The sequence below is a fragment of the Barbatula barbatula genome (assembly GCF_947034865.1).
Source record: "Barbatula barbatula genome assembly, chromosome: 10".
NCBI classification, from domain to species: Eukaryota; Metazoa; Chordata; class Actinopteri; order Cypriniformes; family Nemacheilidae; genus Barbatula; species Barbatula barbatula.
In genome coordinates, this window is record NC_136773.1 from 8,811,738 (window position 1) to 8,827,892 (window position 16,155).

General features: G+C 40.7%; 1 protein-coding gene across 1 annotated transcript in view; it reads right to left on the reverse strand.

Moving 5' to 3' along the window:
* Positions 1–340: 340 nt before the first annotated feature.
* Positions 341–16,155, reverse strand: part of hipk3b (homeodomain interacting protein kinase 3b) — a 36,250-nt gene continuing 20,435 nt past the window's right edge. The window contains exons 3-16 of the mRNA XM_079466406.1: positions 12,372–12,495; positions 9,584–9,703; positions 7,853–7,939; positions 7,003–7,187; positions 6,761–6,917; positions 4,933–5,050; positions 4,707–4,828; positions 4,500–4,627; positions 4,219–4,386; positions 3,735–4,019; positions 3,257–3,403; positions 2,841–3,070; positions 1,923–2,065; positions 341–1,815 (exon numbers count right to left, since the gene is read on the reverse strand). Coding sequence (XP_079322532.1) covers positions 1,333–1,815; positions 1,923–2,065; positions 2,841–3,070; positions 3,257–3,403; positions 3,735–4,019; positions 4,219–4,386; positions 4,500–4,627; positions 4,707–4,828; positions 4,933–5,050; positions 6,761–6,917; positions 7,003–7,187; positions 7,853–7,939; positions 9,584–9,703; positions 12,372–12,495 — 2,497 coding nt within the window. The 3' untranslated portion in view covers positions 341–1,332. The remainder of the gene's footprint in view (positions 1,816–1,922; positions 2,066–2,840; positions 3,071–3,256; positions 3,404–3,734; positions 4,020–4,218; positions 4,387–4,499; positions 4,628–4,706; positions 4,829–4,932; positions 5,051–6,760; positions 6,918–7,002; positions 7,188–7,852; positions 7,940–9,583; positions 9,704–12,371; positions 12,496–16,155) is intronic.

Here is a 16,155-nt window from a genome sequence, read left to right on the forward strand (position 1 = left end):
CACACATGCATATATAAATGAGGATTGCACACTGTAAACACACCTTGTCAAGCTTCAGCACTAAATAAACCAGCTCTATAACATATTTAAGTGAGAATATATATATATATATATATATATATATATATATATATATATATATATATATACACTCGTATGTGTTTATACACAAAATAATGCATGGTCTGCTCAGGCTAAGATGAATCCATTACCCTGAATCAAAGACCCATTTGCATGTGTGTCTTCATCTAGTCGAAGCCATGCCCACCACACAAAACAAACACACACAATCCCAAACAACTAAAACACACAAAAAGAACAACAAACCCCGACTACTGTATTTAGATTGTATTGCAGTTTCACTAAACAGTACAAATACTGTTCGTATTATAGATTTTTCTGAATAGAAATCGATTCGAAGCAGTATTTAATTAATTCTTTATACAACTTGTGAAAACTAAAATAAAATAAACTAACAGAGGGCGTTCGCTGCAGCAAAAGCATGCTGTCCTCACATCATCTCAAATATACACCGGATCCAAAAATAAGTACTGCGGCGTGTGCACTGAGGTACACTGATGCCATCTATGCATGAAATAATACATCTGTGTGTATATACAATATACACACACACACACACGGACTGAATCGAACTGCAAGTGCCGCAGTACATAAACGTTTAAACAGACACACATACACAGAGAGAGTGAAAGTGTAGAAGTAACACAACAACTGCCGGAATATAAGGCACTATGGCTGGGACAACAATGCACCTCGGGCTTCTTTCCGAACAACATTGCAGCTCATGCAACACATGCAGCGAGTAATGAACGACTCCATGATGAGAAACACCAAAGTTCAAATACTGTGAACGCAAGAAAACAGCAGGTGGACAGTCGTGAACACTACATCGGGCATCAGTCTTTACAAACACAAAACGTGTCTTATACAAGTTTAAAGGCAATGTGTAAAAATAAGTTGACCATCACGTGATTTTGGACACCATCCGCCGTCGATATTCATTAAAGGAGCGCCGATTTGAAATCCGATAAAGTGATACGTCACATGTGCAAAATCTAATCTCTTACTCCTTTTCTTTTAACCTGAAACTTTTCTCAACCCTACTTGCTAAAGACTTTCCAAACATGTTCTTCTTTAAAGCTCAATTTAATTGCACTAAAGTCTACGTGATTCCCCCAAAATTGCTTGCTTTCTCTATTGCACCAGGGCATTGGGTACCAGAACCAGACAGTATGCCGGCGTTATGCCTGTGGCTGAGCGATAAAGGGGCGCAACCGTCCGGACTCAAGAGGCTTGCGAAGCGAGCAAGTCTCAGACGTAGGGGTACTGGTTTATTTTGGTGGGACTGAGTGGGAAACCGGCATACGCCGGCGACGCGATGAAGGAGTGTGGGGGGAAAAGCGGTTTAAACGGACCCTGAGGGTGGAGGCTGGGAGAGGGCAAAAGACGGGGGTTGAGCCCCACGGTGACCTGGTGCACCAGGTGGCCTGCTGGATGGGTGAGGCCGTAGGGCGTCTGAAACACGTGACTCCGCGTAGCCCCAGGGGAAGCCAGGAGGTGGGCCATGGGGGCGCTGGTCACCAAGGGGCCAGAAGGGGGGTAGGAAATTAAAGTGGGCTGGGTAAGGGGGTGGACACCCAGGTGTGACTGAGGAGGATGGGCCGAAGCGTGGGTGGGGCTGCCATGAGGCATACTGAAGGTGTGGCCATGTATGGTGGGCGGGATGAACGCCTGAGGCCTGCAGTGCCTGTAGTTGCCATTCCATTCCTGATGGGAGGAGCCAAAATGCTGGACCTGAAGCACAAATGAGTATATCAAAAACAAGTCATGTTAAAATATCAGGCTTCAGGGGATTGATTCCTTATATTTAAGAGGTTTAAAGCGACTGGAGTGGAACTGACCTGTCCAAAAGCAAGCTGCTGCTGAGGGGGCAGCAGGGGCGGGAAGGCAGGAGTGGTTTTCTGTTGGCGGGTCACAAGTAATGAGGAATAGGGCGGCTGTCGGTTGGATCCACTGCGGCCTTTGGGTGGGCATGACTCTACAACTATAGCAAGAGAAAGTGTAAGAAAACTTACATAATCACTTATTTATGTATCATGGCAACCAACCTTACAGGGAGACGTAATGAACATCCGGGTGAAGTGGGTTTATTTCGTGATAACGGTCTATTTGTACATTATCCAGCTCACTACACGGCTACATGCAACAAGTAAATAATCAGACTTGAAATGACTTTAAATATTTTGGCACTTAATAATGTTGATAATTGATCATTTTTGCTCAGAGCGCCGTGTGATAAGTTGTTGAAGCCTCGGACAAGAAGGAACCACATCACTTCAAACAGGTGAAAAGCATTAATATTCCCTGCTTTCTTTCCTTGACCAACAGCTTCCATGTTCTTGCTGGTCAGCAGGTTAACATATATAACCACATCTATAACAGATTATTCCCTTTCATTCGCATATACACTGCAAGACAACTCGTATTTTGTGTCAATTTCCTAAAATCTCTAGAGGTCAACCCTCCTATGTACAGTTCAGACACAAAATATACAAAAAAGTGATGAAAAGATCTTTATAGAAAAGGAAACACTCCGACATCCAGTATAGGCATCACAGCACCTATAATCACCTGTGACCGCAAATGTTCGCTACTGAAGCCACACGGTCCCAAGAACTGTGAGCTGAAAGTAAACAGCAGCAGCAGTGATGATGTGACCTAACTAACTGTCCAGGATTAAGTACTTGTACTATCCATCATGTCGACAGAATTCAATAAATGGAAAAAAATGGGTTCGAGAGGGTTGGTGTGATGGTTACCTGTACGTCCCATTGGCTCACTTTTTGGGACCCTCATGGGCGGCACCACCATGGTGCGGACAGACAGCTTGACGGCCTCTGTTTTTGCGCTTCCATTGGCTTTGCGGTTCTGTGTGTTGTCCTGAATGTAAGGGTCCTGCAGGAAGGGGCTGTCAGCTCGGCTGGAGGAAACAGAGGCCGGTGAGCCGTCCACCATGTCACAACCGCTTTCCCTTTCATCGTCCGACATACTGCACGAAGAATGTAAAGGCATTTGAATGCAAAATTGTTTGAGTTCAGCTAAAGAAGGAAGTGATGATCTGGGATGGTGTGAGGGTAGGTATTCATTTAGTTGGGTGAATCATTCCTTTAAAACGAAGTCGATAAAAAGAAAATGAAAGCTTTTTAACCGTCATGTTGTGTGTGTGTGGACTGACCTGTTGGGTCTCTTGCATGGTGAAGTGCTGGACTGTTGTGATGTAGATGAACTAGTGCTCAGGGTTGAATCAGGACTGCTGAGGGAACACACTCGCTCCATATGTAGTGTACTCTGACACGCCTCACACTCTGGACTACCCTTACACCTGAAACATACACGCACAGACTATACAAACTGTGCCATTGTACAAAAACTTATTCTAGTCGAAATTATATTTTTTTCTACATCCTCATACAGCTTTGTGTGAGGTTATAGTCAAACATTTTATTCACCTTTTTGTGAAAAACTTAAATGTCAGTGCTAAGGTTCGAAATATATTATAACACTTTTATCGGCTCTATTCTATTGGTGGTATTTTTGAGCACAACAGCCTGGAATAGATCAACATTGCTTGCATCATATGACAACGTTTAGAAAACAATGTCATGCACATTTGGAGTGAAATGATCTGAAGATAAATCCTCTGGTTGACTCACTCTGGCGAGTGTTTCTGAGCATCAGGCCCGTCCTCATCTGATCCGCTGCTGATGCTGATCACACTGCCCGCTGGGCTCCGGGAATCGGCCATGGAGCTAGCCTGTCTCGGTTTCCTCGTCTCGGAGTTCTCGTACTCTGGTTCTGCCTTACAGCGCACAGCTTCTTCATCTTGCACGGCCTCCGCAACACACTCCACCTCCTCTGTGCTTTTGGCACCGTCTGTTGTCTTTGGGAACTGGCATGCAAAATTTTGGGCGTTTGTGCCGTGCATTAAGTTGTTACTTCTATTAGAGAAAAAAATGATTAATGCGGATTAGGTGTGATTTGCATTCTAGGCATAAACTTGTGTGAAACAAAACGTCCTAAATGTCCTGTATACACTTGTATAGCATTTGTTTAAATTACATTCACATTTTTGTTGTTGACTCATAAGAAAGATATCAATGACAATAATACACAGTCATGTACCATGAGGAGACTGACCTGTTTGAAGACACATTATTTCTTTTGTTAGCGGCTGGCTGTGGCCACACCACGTGAGCAATCCCTATGCTGATTGGCTGATGAGCGGACATCGCCAACGGGTTGGTTAGTAGTGGTTGATGGTGGGGCATCATAGAGTTGTAATGGTTGCCACGGGAATGCACTTTCCTGCGAAAGAAAATACAAAAGGTTTTTGGTTCAGACGGCGAGTAGAATTACAACATCTAAACAATTGATATAAATATAGCAACACAAATGACGAAGCATCTCGTCCCACACACCCCCAATCTGCTTGTCTCTGTGGACCTGCCACTGTATCTGAGCCCAAAGAGGTTGCTGAGGGGGCCATGGGGGTCACCTGTGGCCAGGCGGGCACCAGGATCGGCTGGCCACGATTTGTCCATGTTTGCTGTACAAAAGGTAACACGTGCTGAATGAATCGAAGGTTAACTTCAACCTAAATGAGTTTTAGTTTGTAAGCCGCTTACCTGTGTAATAACTCCTGGTCTGATCTGTAGCGGTTGCATGGCAGACGCTTGCGTCACCAGTGGTACTGTGTTCTCCATGCGCACTGGGAAGCACGCTGGCTTATTTGGGTTGGGAGGGAGACCTGATATACAGTAAATTATCAAAATGTAGTTTAATGGAACAAAACAGAAATAATGGCAAGTAAACATAAATTATGATAATATAGTGTAGCTGAAGGTGGAGAACCTTGTATGGTCGGGGGACAGAGGATAAGCGCCTGCTGGAATGAGTCACTAAACTGAGCACTTCCTGTCTGAAGCGGTATCCCATGATGCATCACTGAGGGGGCGGATGAGGCTAAAGCCTATAGAATGAGCAGAGAAAACTTTTTTTTATTTTATTTAAGTTTGGCTGATATTTCTGTAGTAAATAAAAAGTGCCCGTTTCTATGATATTCTGGTTGTGGTCAAACAGGTTTGCAAAAACATGATGGGGACTACAATATGATTTAAAATTGTCATCCTTGGATGAACTTTAACAAGCCAGAAAAGAGATTTTGTACATCACTAATAAACGATATTCATGCATTTGGCAAACAATTCTTTCCAAAGTGGCTCACATTGCACTCAAGGCAATACAATCTTTTATCAGCATACGTGTTTTCTGGCAATGGAACCTGATGCTGTTTGCACGAGTCTTAACACAATGCTCTACAGGAAATGAATCTGGTATATCCTTTAAACAGAAAATGAGCTTTGTCAACGTTTCATTTTTAATGACGATGTTTACTAATGTGTGGTGGCGAGCATGGACACAGATAAAAATGCATCGTGTTTAAGTGTCCTGTAGGTGGCAGTATGAAATAACCACACAGAGTACAGTAAACGTTTTGTACACGTCTATGATCTCTAGATCAAAGTTCATTTGTTCATGCCAGCCGAGCATGATGCCCGTCTACTGAATAACAGGAATAATACTTCAACATTGCGAACGAAGTCCAGCTCCACGTGCTCCAGCACAGTATATTACTCATTTACCAGCTAATTCAATAACACAAATCCAACATTATGCTTTGAACAACAAATAACCTTTCATTCAACATACGACATCAAAAATGCGTGTGCGCGAGGTCAGTGCTGTGGGCAGAAAGTTGCCGTGACTCTCCTTAACAACCAAACGTTCTCTCTCTCTCCACGTTGCCATGATGTCAGCAGTGTTGCCTTGACAACGCCAATAAGGCAATAAGGCTACATATGTACGAGATCTCAAAAAAATCACAACGCAAAGGTGATCGGTATCATCTACCAAACCACACATGGACGTACACTAACCGTAGCAGAGCAGGAATGTCGAGGAAATGCTTGTATGTCTAACAGCTTGTGTTAAAAGGTGTAATATCTACTGAAGATGATTATAATGTAGTCAGAGCATAGGCAGCGTGTGTTGTGACATGTTCGTGCAACGGCGGCCATGTTTTGACAGCACGTTATGACCTGAATTCATCACGAGGAAAAACTCAACGTGACTCCCCACACGTCTACAGGCAAAACGATACAAAAGAGAAAAATCCTTCATCTTGCACCTCTCCCTGTGTCCCGTCGTCGAGTTACAGATCAGCAAGTAAAGAATAGGTGATGTAATACAATGAGTACACAGTGAAAGTCTGCACGAACGGTGTTGTGGGAAAGTCTCGGCAAGTCCCGTAAAATCATGTTACTTTTGGTTTGACCTTATCAGAATTTTTTTTAAATAAAACATCGGTTACTTTGTACATGGTTCATTTTTTGAGAAATGCTAAATATGGTTTAAGCCAATACTTCACACATTTTACTATCACAAGTTTCAAGTGAACAGAAAAGCGTTAGGAAATGTTCTATAGTTGTTTAACGTCAATTTAGTTTTGTTAAAGGATACAGTAGTTAAGCACAGACTAAAGAGATGCGTTCAGTCATTTCCTGAACCATGTAAAGGTTGAGCAGCTCATTTCACTACAGATGAGACGAGAAAGTGAATGATCTGGAGTGTTGTCATTAAAGGTTTATCTGAGAGACCTACGGGTCATCTTTTTCCATACCTGAGAGTGAATGGCGGTCATCTTGCAAAAAGGCAGCGTGAGGCCGGGAGCTGTGCTGGAGCTCGGAGCCGTCCTGACAAACTTGGTCAGCCCGAGAGACTCGTATCCGGCTGGCCGCGAGCAGCACATGTCCATTATTTGAAAAGCCGATTTGACGCTGTGAAGGAAACAGTACAGAAAGAATTTCAAACCCCATGAAAGTCAGATTTGGAAGCACGGCTTGAGAATGAAGAGACGCTTACTGGTTGCTGTGGGGGAAATCTAGCAGATGCTGCATTGTGATGAAGGGATGGCTGAGGGCGTCACTCGGGGCGATTCTTTCCTCCGCGTCTATCTGCAACATCATCTTCAGCAAACTCGCAAACTCTGCACGGTCCACCTTTTCTGCTAACAAATCACAGCCTTCCAGATTCATGACTAAATTCACCTGAGAAAGGCAGACATCACAGGACAGTGAGGGAAAATTCCAACTTTATTAAGCACTTCAACAGACAATGTAAAGTAGGTACATTTATCTATACTACTTAGGCTGCCACTAAGAGTAGAGTACCCTTAGATTTTTATCAGATCTAACATTTCATTTAAACTTCACGTCGTCACGATATAAGTCATATCTGCTGTCTTTTTGGAAACACGTAGAATATTCATGTAACTTCGAAAGTACAAAATACATTTCCTGAATCAGTTTACACATTTGTTACATGTGATACAACAGCTGTCTTCACGAGACGTTATGATAGCCCACTCCATCTGGCTTACGTCTATTTGACGTCTGCATTTAAATCTACAATACATAGTTTGCTCATCTGCAATACGTCTCGGAGACGTCTGAACGTCTGCTAAAGATCTGGAAACATCTACTGCGTAAAAACATCTGCTAAACATCTTAGAAAGAGCTGTTGTTCATCCATTCTAAATCATAAACATCGTACAGACATCTAGATGTTTATATGACGTCGGACGGCAGACGACTCTGAGACGTATTGCAGATGAGCAAACTATGTATTGTCGATGTCTTGCAGATGCAGATGTCAAATATTCGTAAGCCAGATGTTTGTGTGCTATCAAGGTTTGGTGATAAACTGTACGTACATGCGCTATATCATCCAAACAGCTGAAGATGTACTTCCTGGCTTCCTTCGATTTGAGCCCCGTCTCTGCCTCGTGCTCTTCTGTGGACTGAATCGAACAAAATGATGTATTCGATTATATGTTTACAACACACAGTATATTTGAATTTGTTAACTACTGCAACATTAGTAGAATGTGCTTAAAGTGATAAATTATCCAAATCATTTTCTCACAGTATTGCCATTTCAAACCTGCATTACTTCCTTCCGCAGAACACGAAAGAAATTATTTTGAAGAATATTGTTAACTGGCCCCCATTGACCTGCATTGGTTTTGTGTCCATCCAATGGAAGTGAATGGGTGCCAGGGTCACCAACCTTCTTCAAAATATCTTCTTTTGTGTTCTGCAAAAGAAAGAAAGTCATAAAGGTTTGAAATGACAAGTGCATGAGTAAATGTTAACAGAATATTCATTTTAGGGTGAACTATCAGGGTGATAGTTAAAATTGCGTTTTTCCACCTCAAAAATATATCTAAACTACGTCACATGCTGTCACCATCAGATCCAGAGAAGTTAATTCATGCCTTTATGACATCAAGACTAGATTACTGTAATGCACTATTAGGTGGTTGCCCAGCAGGCTTATTACAAAAACTCCAACTGGTCCAAAATGCGGCAGCTCGAGTTCTTACACGTACAAAATTAGCCCCGTTCTGTCAACCTTGCACTTGTTACATATAAAGCGTCGCATTCGCTTTAAAATCTTGCTTATTTCCTATAAAGACCTGCATGGTTTAGCTCCTCACTACTTGAGAGAACTTCTCATGCATTACAGTCCTTCAAGTGCACCACGGTCTCAAGCGTCCGGTCAGTTGGTAATACCTGGAATGTCAAAATCAACCTGACAAAAGCTGTGATGACAAAGGACGTGGCGACTCTACAACATTTCAGCCGCTATTAGATTATTAATGATAATCTTAAATCGATTTTTTTTATTTTGCATTGTTGTGCAAGCACTGTCGAGCTTGTGCAGAGGCTGCAGCTTATGCCAGAGTGGAACTGGAATCCCCTGGTTTCCCTCTGAGGTTTTTTTCTGCTCCAATGACGTTTTGGGTTCCTCGCCACCGTTTGCATACTGTTTTCCACTGTTTGTCTGGCTGGGGGGACTGCTAGAATTTTATAGTTTTGTTTTATTACCACTGCATATAGGAATTTATAGTCTGATAGTCTGATATTCTGTGTTTTGACTTGCATAACCTTATATGTTTTGCTTATAGTACAGCTGCTTTGTAACAATGAAAATTGTAAAAAAGCGCTATATAAATAACGTTGACTTGACTATCACTTCAACAGAACAACAAGCCTCCCACCAATCTTCTCTCAATAATGACTGGAAAAACTGTTATTTCTTTTGTGTTTCTATCCATTTTTTCTACACATTTGTTTAAACCCATATTTTCTGATATGCTGCAATGTGCATTATTGGCCGAATAATTCATGTTTCTGCACATCTCTTATATTGATTGTTTAAACGAACCTGAGGTGCATTTTAACAAATATTGTATATAGCCCACTAGACATTATTTTTGGCCAATCTTCCATATATTGTAGATGTAAACTAATGTTTTAATCTGATTGCAATGTTCATAATACAAGAGTTCATTTGTAAGCTGCAGTCTCTGACTCAGGTGATTCATGTCATGTGATTTATGGACATAATAAAGGTTTACATTTGTTGTTTTTTGTCTTACTTTGAGTTTCCAGGCAGCGTAAGGAGAGTCTGACTCCCGGCAGAAGAACCGTGACGTCTTCGTCCCCACTTTCAACAGATGCTCTCCCGGCAGCCCCTGAGTCTGAGAAATGTAGCGAATCTGAGAGGAGACAGATGGAAAGAAGAAAACAGTTCTCATCATTAATGTTTTAACACCATCCAAGAGAAACAGATACATCAATAAAAGCCTGTCAGATCCATGGAAACGGCTTGTGTTCTCAATAACACATTTAAACTCAGCACGTGTTCAGAGAAACACCCAGAGATCGGATGCTTGGTGAAGTCACGTTTATTCGCTGTGACGTCAGTGTCGGTGTGTGTGAAACATCCATTATTATACAGTGACTCCAGAGGTGCAGGATTATGTGACCTTTGACCTCAGAAATTGGGAAAAACGGCCAACGTGTCTCATGGGACCAACCCATACAAACAAAACACAACACGATAAAAATCTAGAACATTAGAGCCACATGATCTTGACATCTTTGTGTTTCAGACCAAAACATCACACTTTATCAAAAACTGAAAATGTATTCCTTGTGTTGCTCAAACTTCCACTAAAAGTAAAAAGAACGGGGATTATTACAGAAAAAAAAATCGCTTTGGATAGAAGCGTCTGCCCAATGAATAAATGTACCTGAGAACCGGAGTCATGTCTGTGTTTTGTTGGCAATCGGTATGTATGTGCATAATGTGAACAACACAAATGCAGAATTAATGCGATGATGTATTGAGTGTTCATGCTGTAGTCCACCAACCCCTGACCCCCCCCCCCGCACCGCACGGGTTCAGGGCTCACCTGTTTTCAGAAACAATCGTACTGCTGTATCTCTCTTTTATAAATGTGATCAATCCTAAAACCGTTCAAAGATACAAAGTATTCAATACTACTCTATTGGTACTCGAGATTAATATGAGGTTGGCAGAAACTGTGTGTTACATCCGCTTTAATGGATTTACATTTACATACCGTACATAAAGATATACCAAAGCTGTTATACGGTGCACGACGGCCAAGCAGACTTTTTTGTCTTTTTTTACCATTTGATATGCTTAAAGAGATATGTTGTGATTCATACAAATAACTGACCAGCTGTCCAGAAAGACTTTTGGGATCTGGATAATTGTTTTTGTTCATGTTTCAGCCTCTAGGGATAACATCTTCATTTTACCCAGGGATGTGCCAATTTAATACTTCTATGTGCATGCCCAGACCTGCAGCCAGGTCCACAAACAGACAATTATTTTCATTTACGAGGTCTAATAGGCACTTGCTTTAATGTAAGGATAGTGTTGAAAGTCCACATGCCCTGTGAGACACCCTGCTATTGGTGTCATGATGGGGCGTTCATGTCGCCTATAAATATCTTTTGCTGTGTGGGAATAAATTGATAACACCCATGAAGGAGGAGCGTGGATGTGTACACAGGAAGGGACATCACGGATATTTTAGCGTCTACACAAAAATATCGGATCTAACACACACATATACAACACAAACCGAACCGGACAAAACTAAAGACAGAAGCACATCCCATCATTTATAACTCTTCCCTGGTAGACCAATGATGTGAAAGATCCTTTGTACACGACTGCAAGTTCCTATCTAGAAAAACTTTGAAGTTTACAGCACACAACACGGCCATCCCTGGGAGATCCATATGTTGACATTCTTCATTTGAGAGAACAGAGAAACCCATCCATATGGAGCTGGAGACTCTGCTATTCCCTGTCATGCTCACAGAGACTCATTTTTAGAAAATAAGCAACATCTCTTATGGTTGTTGATCATAATAAAAAATGATGCATGGCACACAAAGCCTGCATACGAGGCGGCAGGGGGAATCCAACATTAAGACTAGATCGTATGGCACCCGCCGGCATCTCGGGGTCTACTATAAACCTCCCATCACCCACCCCACATGCATTCATGATCCAGCAGCCCACTGGGGTGATAGGAAAGCCATCATACCCCATTACTGCTGTCGAGTCAGAAGCTGCTGGGACTTCTTTCCAAACCCTCCCCAGAAACAGTGTTCTAATCCAAGGACATTCTCTAGCCGCCCCTCCTCTCGGATTCACCCCCGAGCATTTAGGGGCTGGCAGCCTGAACACTAGATGAAAACGATCATAAAGCATGCAGGATCAGGACATGCACAGTAGCAGTGTGCACAACTGAGCCTTACAAATTCTTCTGCAGACTGTTTGGGCCTGAGAGCACATACCATCACTCTGTTCTAAACACATTACGTCAAGAGGAGAAATATGAGAGAAGTTCAGTGTGTGCCTGTGTATATCAAAGAAACTATACAACCAGACCTGAATCACAAATAAACGAAGAGAGAGAAAGGACCCGAGAGGGAGAGAAAGACACAGAACCATTTCTGATACATTAATAGATTTGAATATTTCATTGTTTACCTGCCACGTTATTTTTGTCATATGTATAATAATGTGTGACAATATTGTTACCAAACACAAGAGGAGAGAGAGAGCGGTCACATCCTTCCTAAAATAAAAAAATAAACCTAAGAAAGGCTGTCAATATCAATATCGAATCACTAAGGTCTTTTTAAATGCGTGGACATTTCCTTAACTCACGGATGTACAAAAAGCAATGGCAATTGACAAAAAAGACTAGTTCAATACCCTGGCCGAGTCAAAGAAAATAAATCTATAAAAAACAAGGCTTTACTCTACTCGCAATACAAAAATGTTTAGAAAACCTTCAGACAGGAGAGAGAGGGACGCTGAAAGAAAAGAATTACCTGATCATATTCGAGGGCTCCTGGATAGAGAGGCCAGCCCAGAAAGAGCTCAGCGATCACACATCCCAGAGACCACATGTCTATGGCTTCACAAAAAGGCAGACCGAGAATGATCTCTGGAGCCCTACACAAGACACAGACAACATTGTTAAAACCCTTTAGATCTAGCTTTAGAAAAAATATCAATGGTTAGACATACAGAATATATAATATACAAGGAAGTTACATTCAGGTCTACAACACGACACATTTTGGGTGACCTTAAACTTGCATTATCTTAAAAATGTTAATCTGAATGCTTCTTGCCTGTATAAGCTTAAATGTAGGAAATCAGTTTGTAATCGAAATGCATTTGTGCCAACGCGTTCATTTGGATTCATTCAATTATGTACACTGTTAAAAATTGCTGTTAATTTACGTCAAAATTTCAACAGTATAATCCTGTTATGTCTAAAAACAGGGCACTAATGTTTTTTCATGGAGATTACAAAGACGTAAACAAACTTTAACATTATTTCACCGTATTTATTGCACAAAGGACAAAAAACAGGTATATACAGTATTTTTAGAAATAGAGAACAGCAGCGAGCACGTGGAAGTTCATCGTCAGCATCCTCCGAGTTATTAGGTGAGTGCCAGTTTGCTTTGCTCATAGACTAAATATAAGTTCGCAATTGCAAGTGCAAATAGCGTTGTAAAAACATACTAATTGTGGATGATGTGAATTGTAACTCTTTTATACGCCTGTTTCAGTGATAACGTGCGCGGAGTTGAACTTCGAAAAAGATATTTTCCGATTACAAGGTGAGTTTTGTCAAGCTTTTTATTAAACAAGTGCATGATATACTATATGCTCTTTTGCATGGATAAGCTTTCGAGAACTGCTGCAACAAAAACACGTTGATGTATTTGTATCACGCTAATTATAGACAGCTTATTTGCTAATATTAGCTTGCTACCTTTTAATTAATTTCGCAACGTGTCGTTTGGCTTGCAAATGTGACTACCTTGGTACATAACTCTATTCCAAACTTTTTTTTGTTACTAATGTTGTGGATGTTTTAAGTTGCTTGTGTTTTGGAGTGAACCCTATCCTTTATCCTTTTGTGTGTTAGTTTCACAATTTTTTCATGTGTTCAGTATTGAAGACCATAAATTGTAAACCTTTAATTCGTAGTTACTTTAAGTCATTTGTTTAGTTTTTTTACATGTTCTACTCATTTGAGAATATTTTGTGGTTCTTTGTGTTGACTGATGTTCAGCTTTATAAAATACTGAATTTGTGGCAAATTTATTTGACCATTCACTTATTTTTCCACAGCCCCTAATTTTGAGAATATTTTGTTATTTGTGTTGCTGTTTGCAATAACTGCACTTTAAACATTTAATTTTATTGAAATGGCTGCATTTTATTGTTACTTTTGTTCTAAATGTGTTTTAAGCTTTTAAGACATGTTTAAAAAATAAAGATGCATGTTTTGAAGTGACGATGCTTTATTTGTGTTAATGGACAAATTTATATATTGTACAAAACAGCAAGACTGCTAAAAGGATTATAGATAGTATAAAAAGTAAAAATAAATAATTTCTAGCCTTTTAGGAACCACTTGAGAATAAACATTAAAATACTGTCAAAAGCATAAACAGTTGGTTACTGTTAATGTAGCAAATAGGTTTTGCGCAGGTTTTGCCACGGTTGCTGATAGACATCTGTTCGTTTGCACTCCTTTTAGCATTTATTGCAACTGTCAACATTTTAATTTTGCCTATCTGAATTGAAAAGCCAAGGCAGGTTTGTTTCAAATGGAATTGTTAAGGACTGTTAGAGTCAAGACGCCACTGACAGAAGTTGTCACTGCAACAAGAGCTTTTTTTTTTAATATTTACCTTTGATCCTTTAAGTTCTCATTATTTTCTGATGTTTTTTTTTATATTTTATATGCTGTAGTGTGCCGTTTCACTGATGGATCTTCGCATTATATGGACGGATGTTTCATCCTCATTCATTTCAGATTTCAAGTATTTAACTATTTCAAGTATTTAAATAGGGTCCAAATGTCTTCTCCACTCGCCATGTGGTTGCTATACGCAATTATAGTCATATGAATAATATATATTTCCCAAACCACCGCTGTTGATTTGTCCATTTCCACCGCGGTTGTAAAAAAGCTGCCACCATCACAGCCGTCGGCAGAATACATTAAGTTTGGTTTTATAATGGCAGGTACTGAGACTAAGCCGAAGGAAGACACAGTGTGTTATATGTGGAGAAATGTTGTTGAACTATGCGCTAAAACCATCAAACTAACAGAGACATTTGAACACAAAACACCCGGGCTGGTCTGACCTGCCCTGTTATTGTTACGGGAATAAATGGTTACGGAACAGACCTGCAAAGTCTTTTCTATGATTAAACAACAGTTTTCATCTATATATCTAACATGACCAGGTCTGCTACTGTGGCATAAAAGATGAACAGCAGAGTATATATACACTTTGAATATTCTGTGTTCATACTATCATATTTGGAAAGGTGGTCCTCTGAATTTATTTAAACTGTCCTTTGTGGGCCATGAGTTGCAAAAGGTTAAGAACCCCTGATTTAGCCAACGCCTTTATCCAAAACAACTTCCAATTGCCTCCATTGTTTACCTCACTTGTAACAACACAAGGACAACAAAAAGCATAAGCACTGCAAAAATGGTCTCATATAGCCTACCACAGTATACAGAGCTGAGGTTTTTGTTTTGTTTTTAAGGATGGAAAAAGTAGAAAAGAGACAGAAGTCAGAACTGATCGCTCAGGAGTTGACAGAAGATATGTGTTTTAGCCAATTCTTAAAGATGGCTAGAGAATCTGCTGATCTTGTAGCAGCGGGCAGATCATTCCACAAATGTGGAACCCATCCAGAGAAGGTACGCGAGTGATTTTTTTCCCTTTTTGGGATGGCACCACATGACGTCGTTTATTTGCAGAGCGCAGGGATCTGGCAGGTGAATACATCTGGATTAGTGAAGATGTGGGGGTGCCGAACCAGTGGTGGTCTTGTTGGCCAAGTGTTTAAAAGAAAAGTGTCATCGTGAATTTTCCTCTGGTAGTGTACAAAGGTGAAAAATGTTTCTGAATTCAATATATATACCAAGCCAGTTGCGAATAAACATTTCCTGCAAAAGAAAACACTTTTTAGATTATAGCAAATTTTTTAAAAGGCATTGAAATCTGAGCTGTCCCAACACGAAAAAAACATTGTTCACTCATTTACTAGCCAGTGCGCTCACGATTTCATTCAAAGTAGAGTCGTACGATTCATTAAACAACGAACACATCATAAATATTACATTTTACTGGCAATATAAAATGAACCAACTTGATGAATATTTAAATACATTTTTATTTGGGTATGCATTCAAGTGTCTGCACTGAACAGACCATTGACTCGATGATTCATTTGCGTCATTACACTGAAACATTGACAACAGACCTGCTCTGACATCATCACCGAGTCCGGCTTCAAACGCATCCATGGGGACGCAGGAAGCCCAAGTGACTGCTTAGTAACAAATCGCCCTGGTGATCTCATTGAAGAGCATTAAGGTCTCTTCGTGTGAGGTCGTGCTGCGGCTGTCTGACAGATGACTAACACTCGGGTTACAAAAAAGCCTGTTTCACACAGAGATCCTGGAAAAAGTGTCCAGGAATTCGTCCCGGGATCCCTTGATGTAATATACGGCAAAGAAATGAAAAATATTTCCTTGCAGTGTTTTTATGTGGCTAAATAGCACAA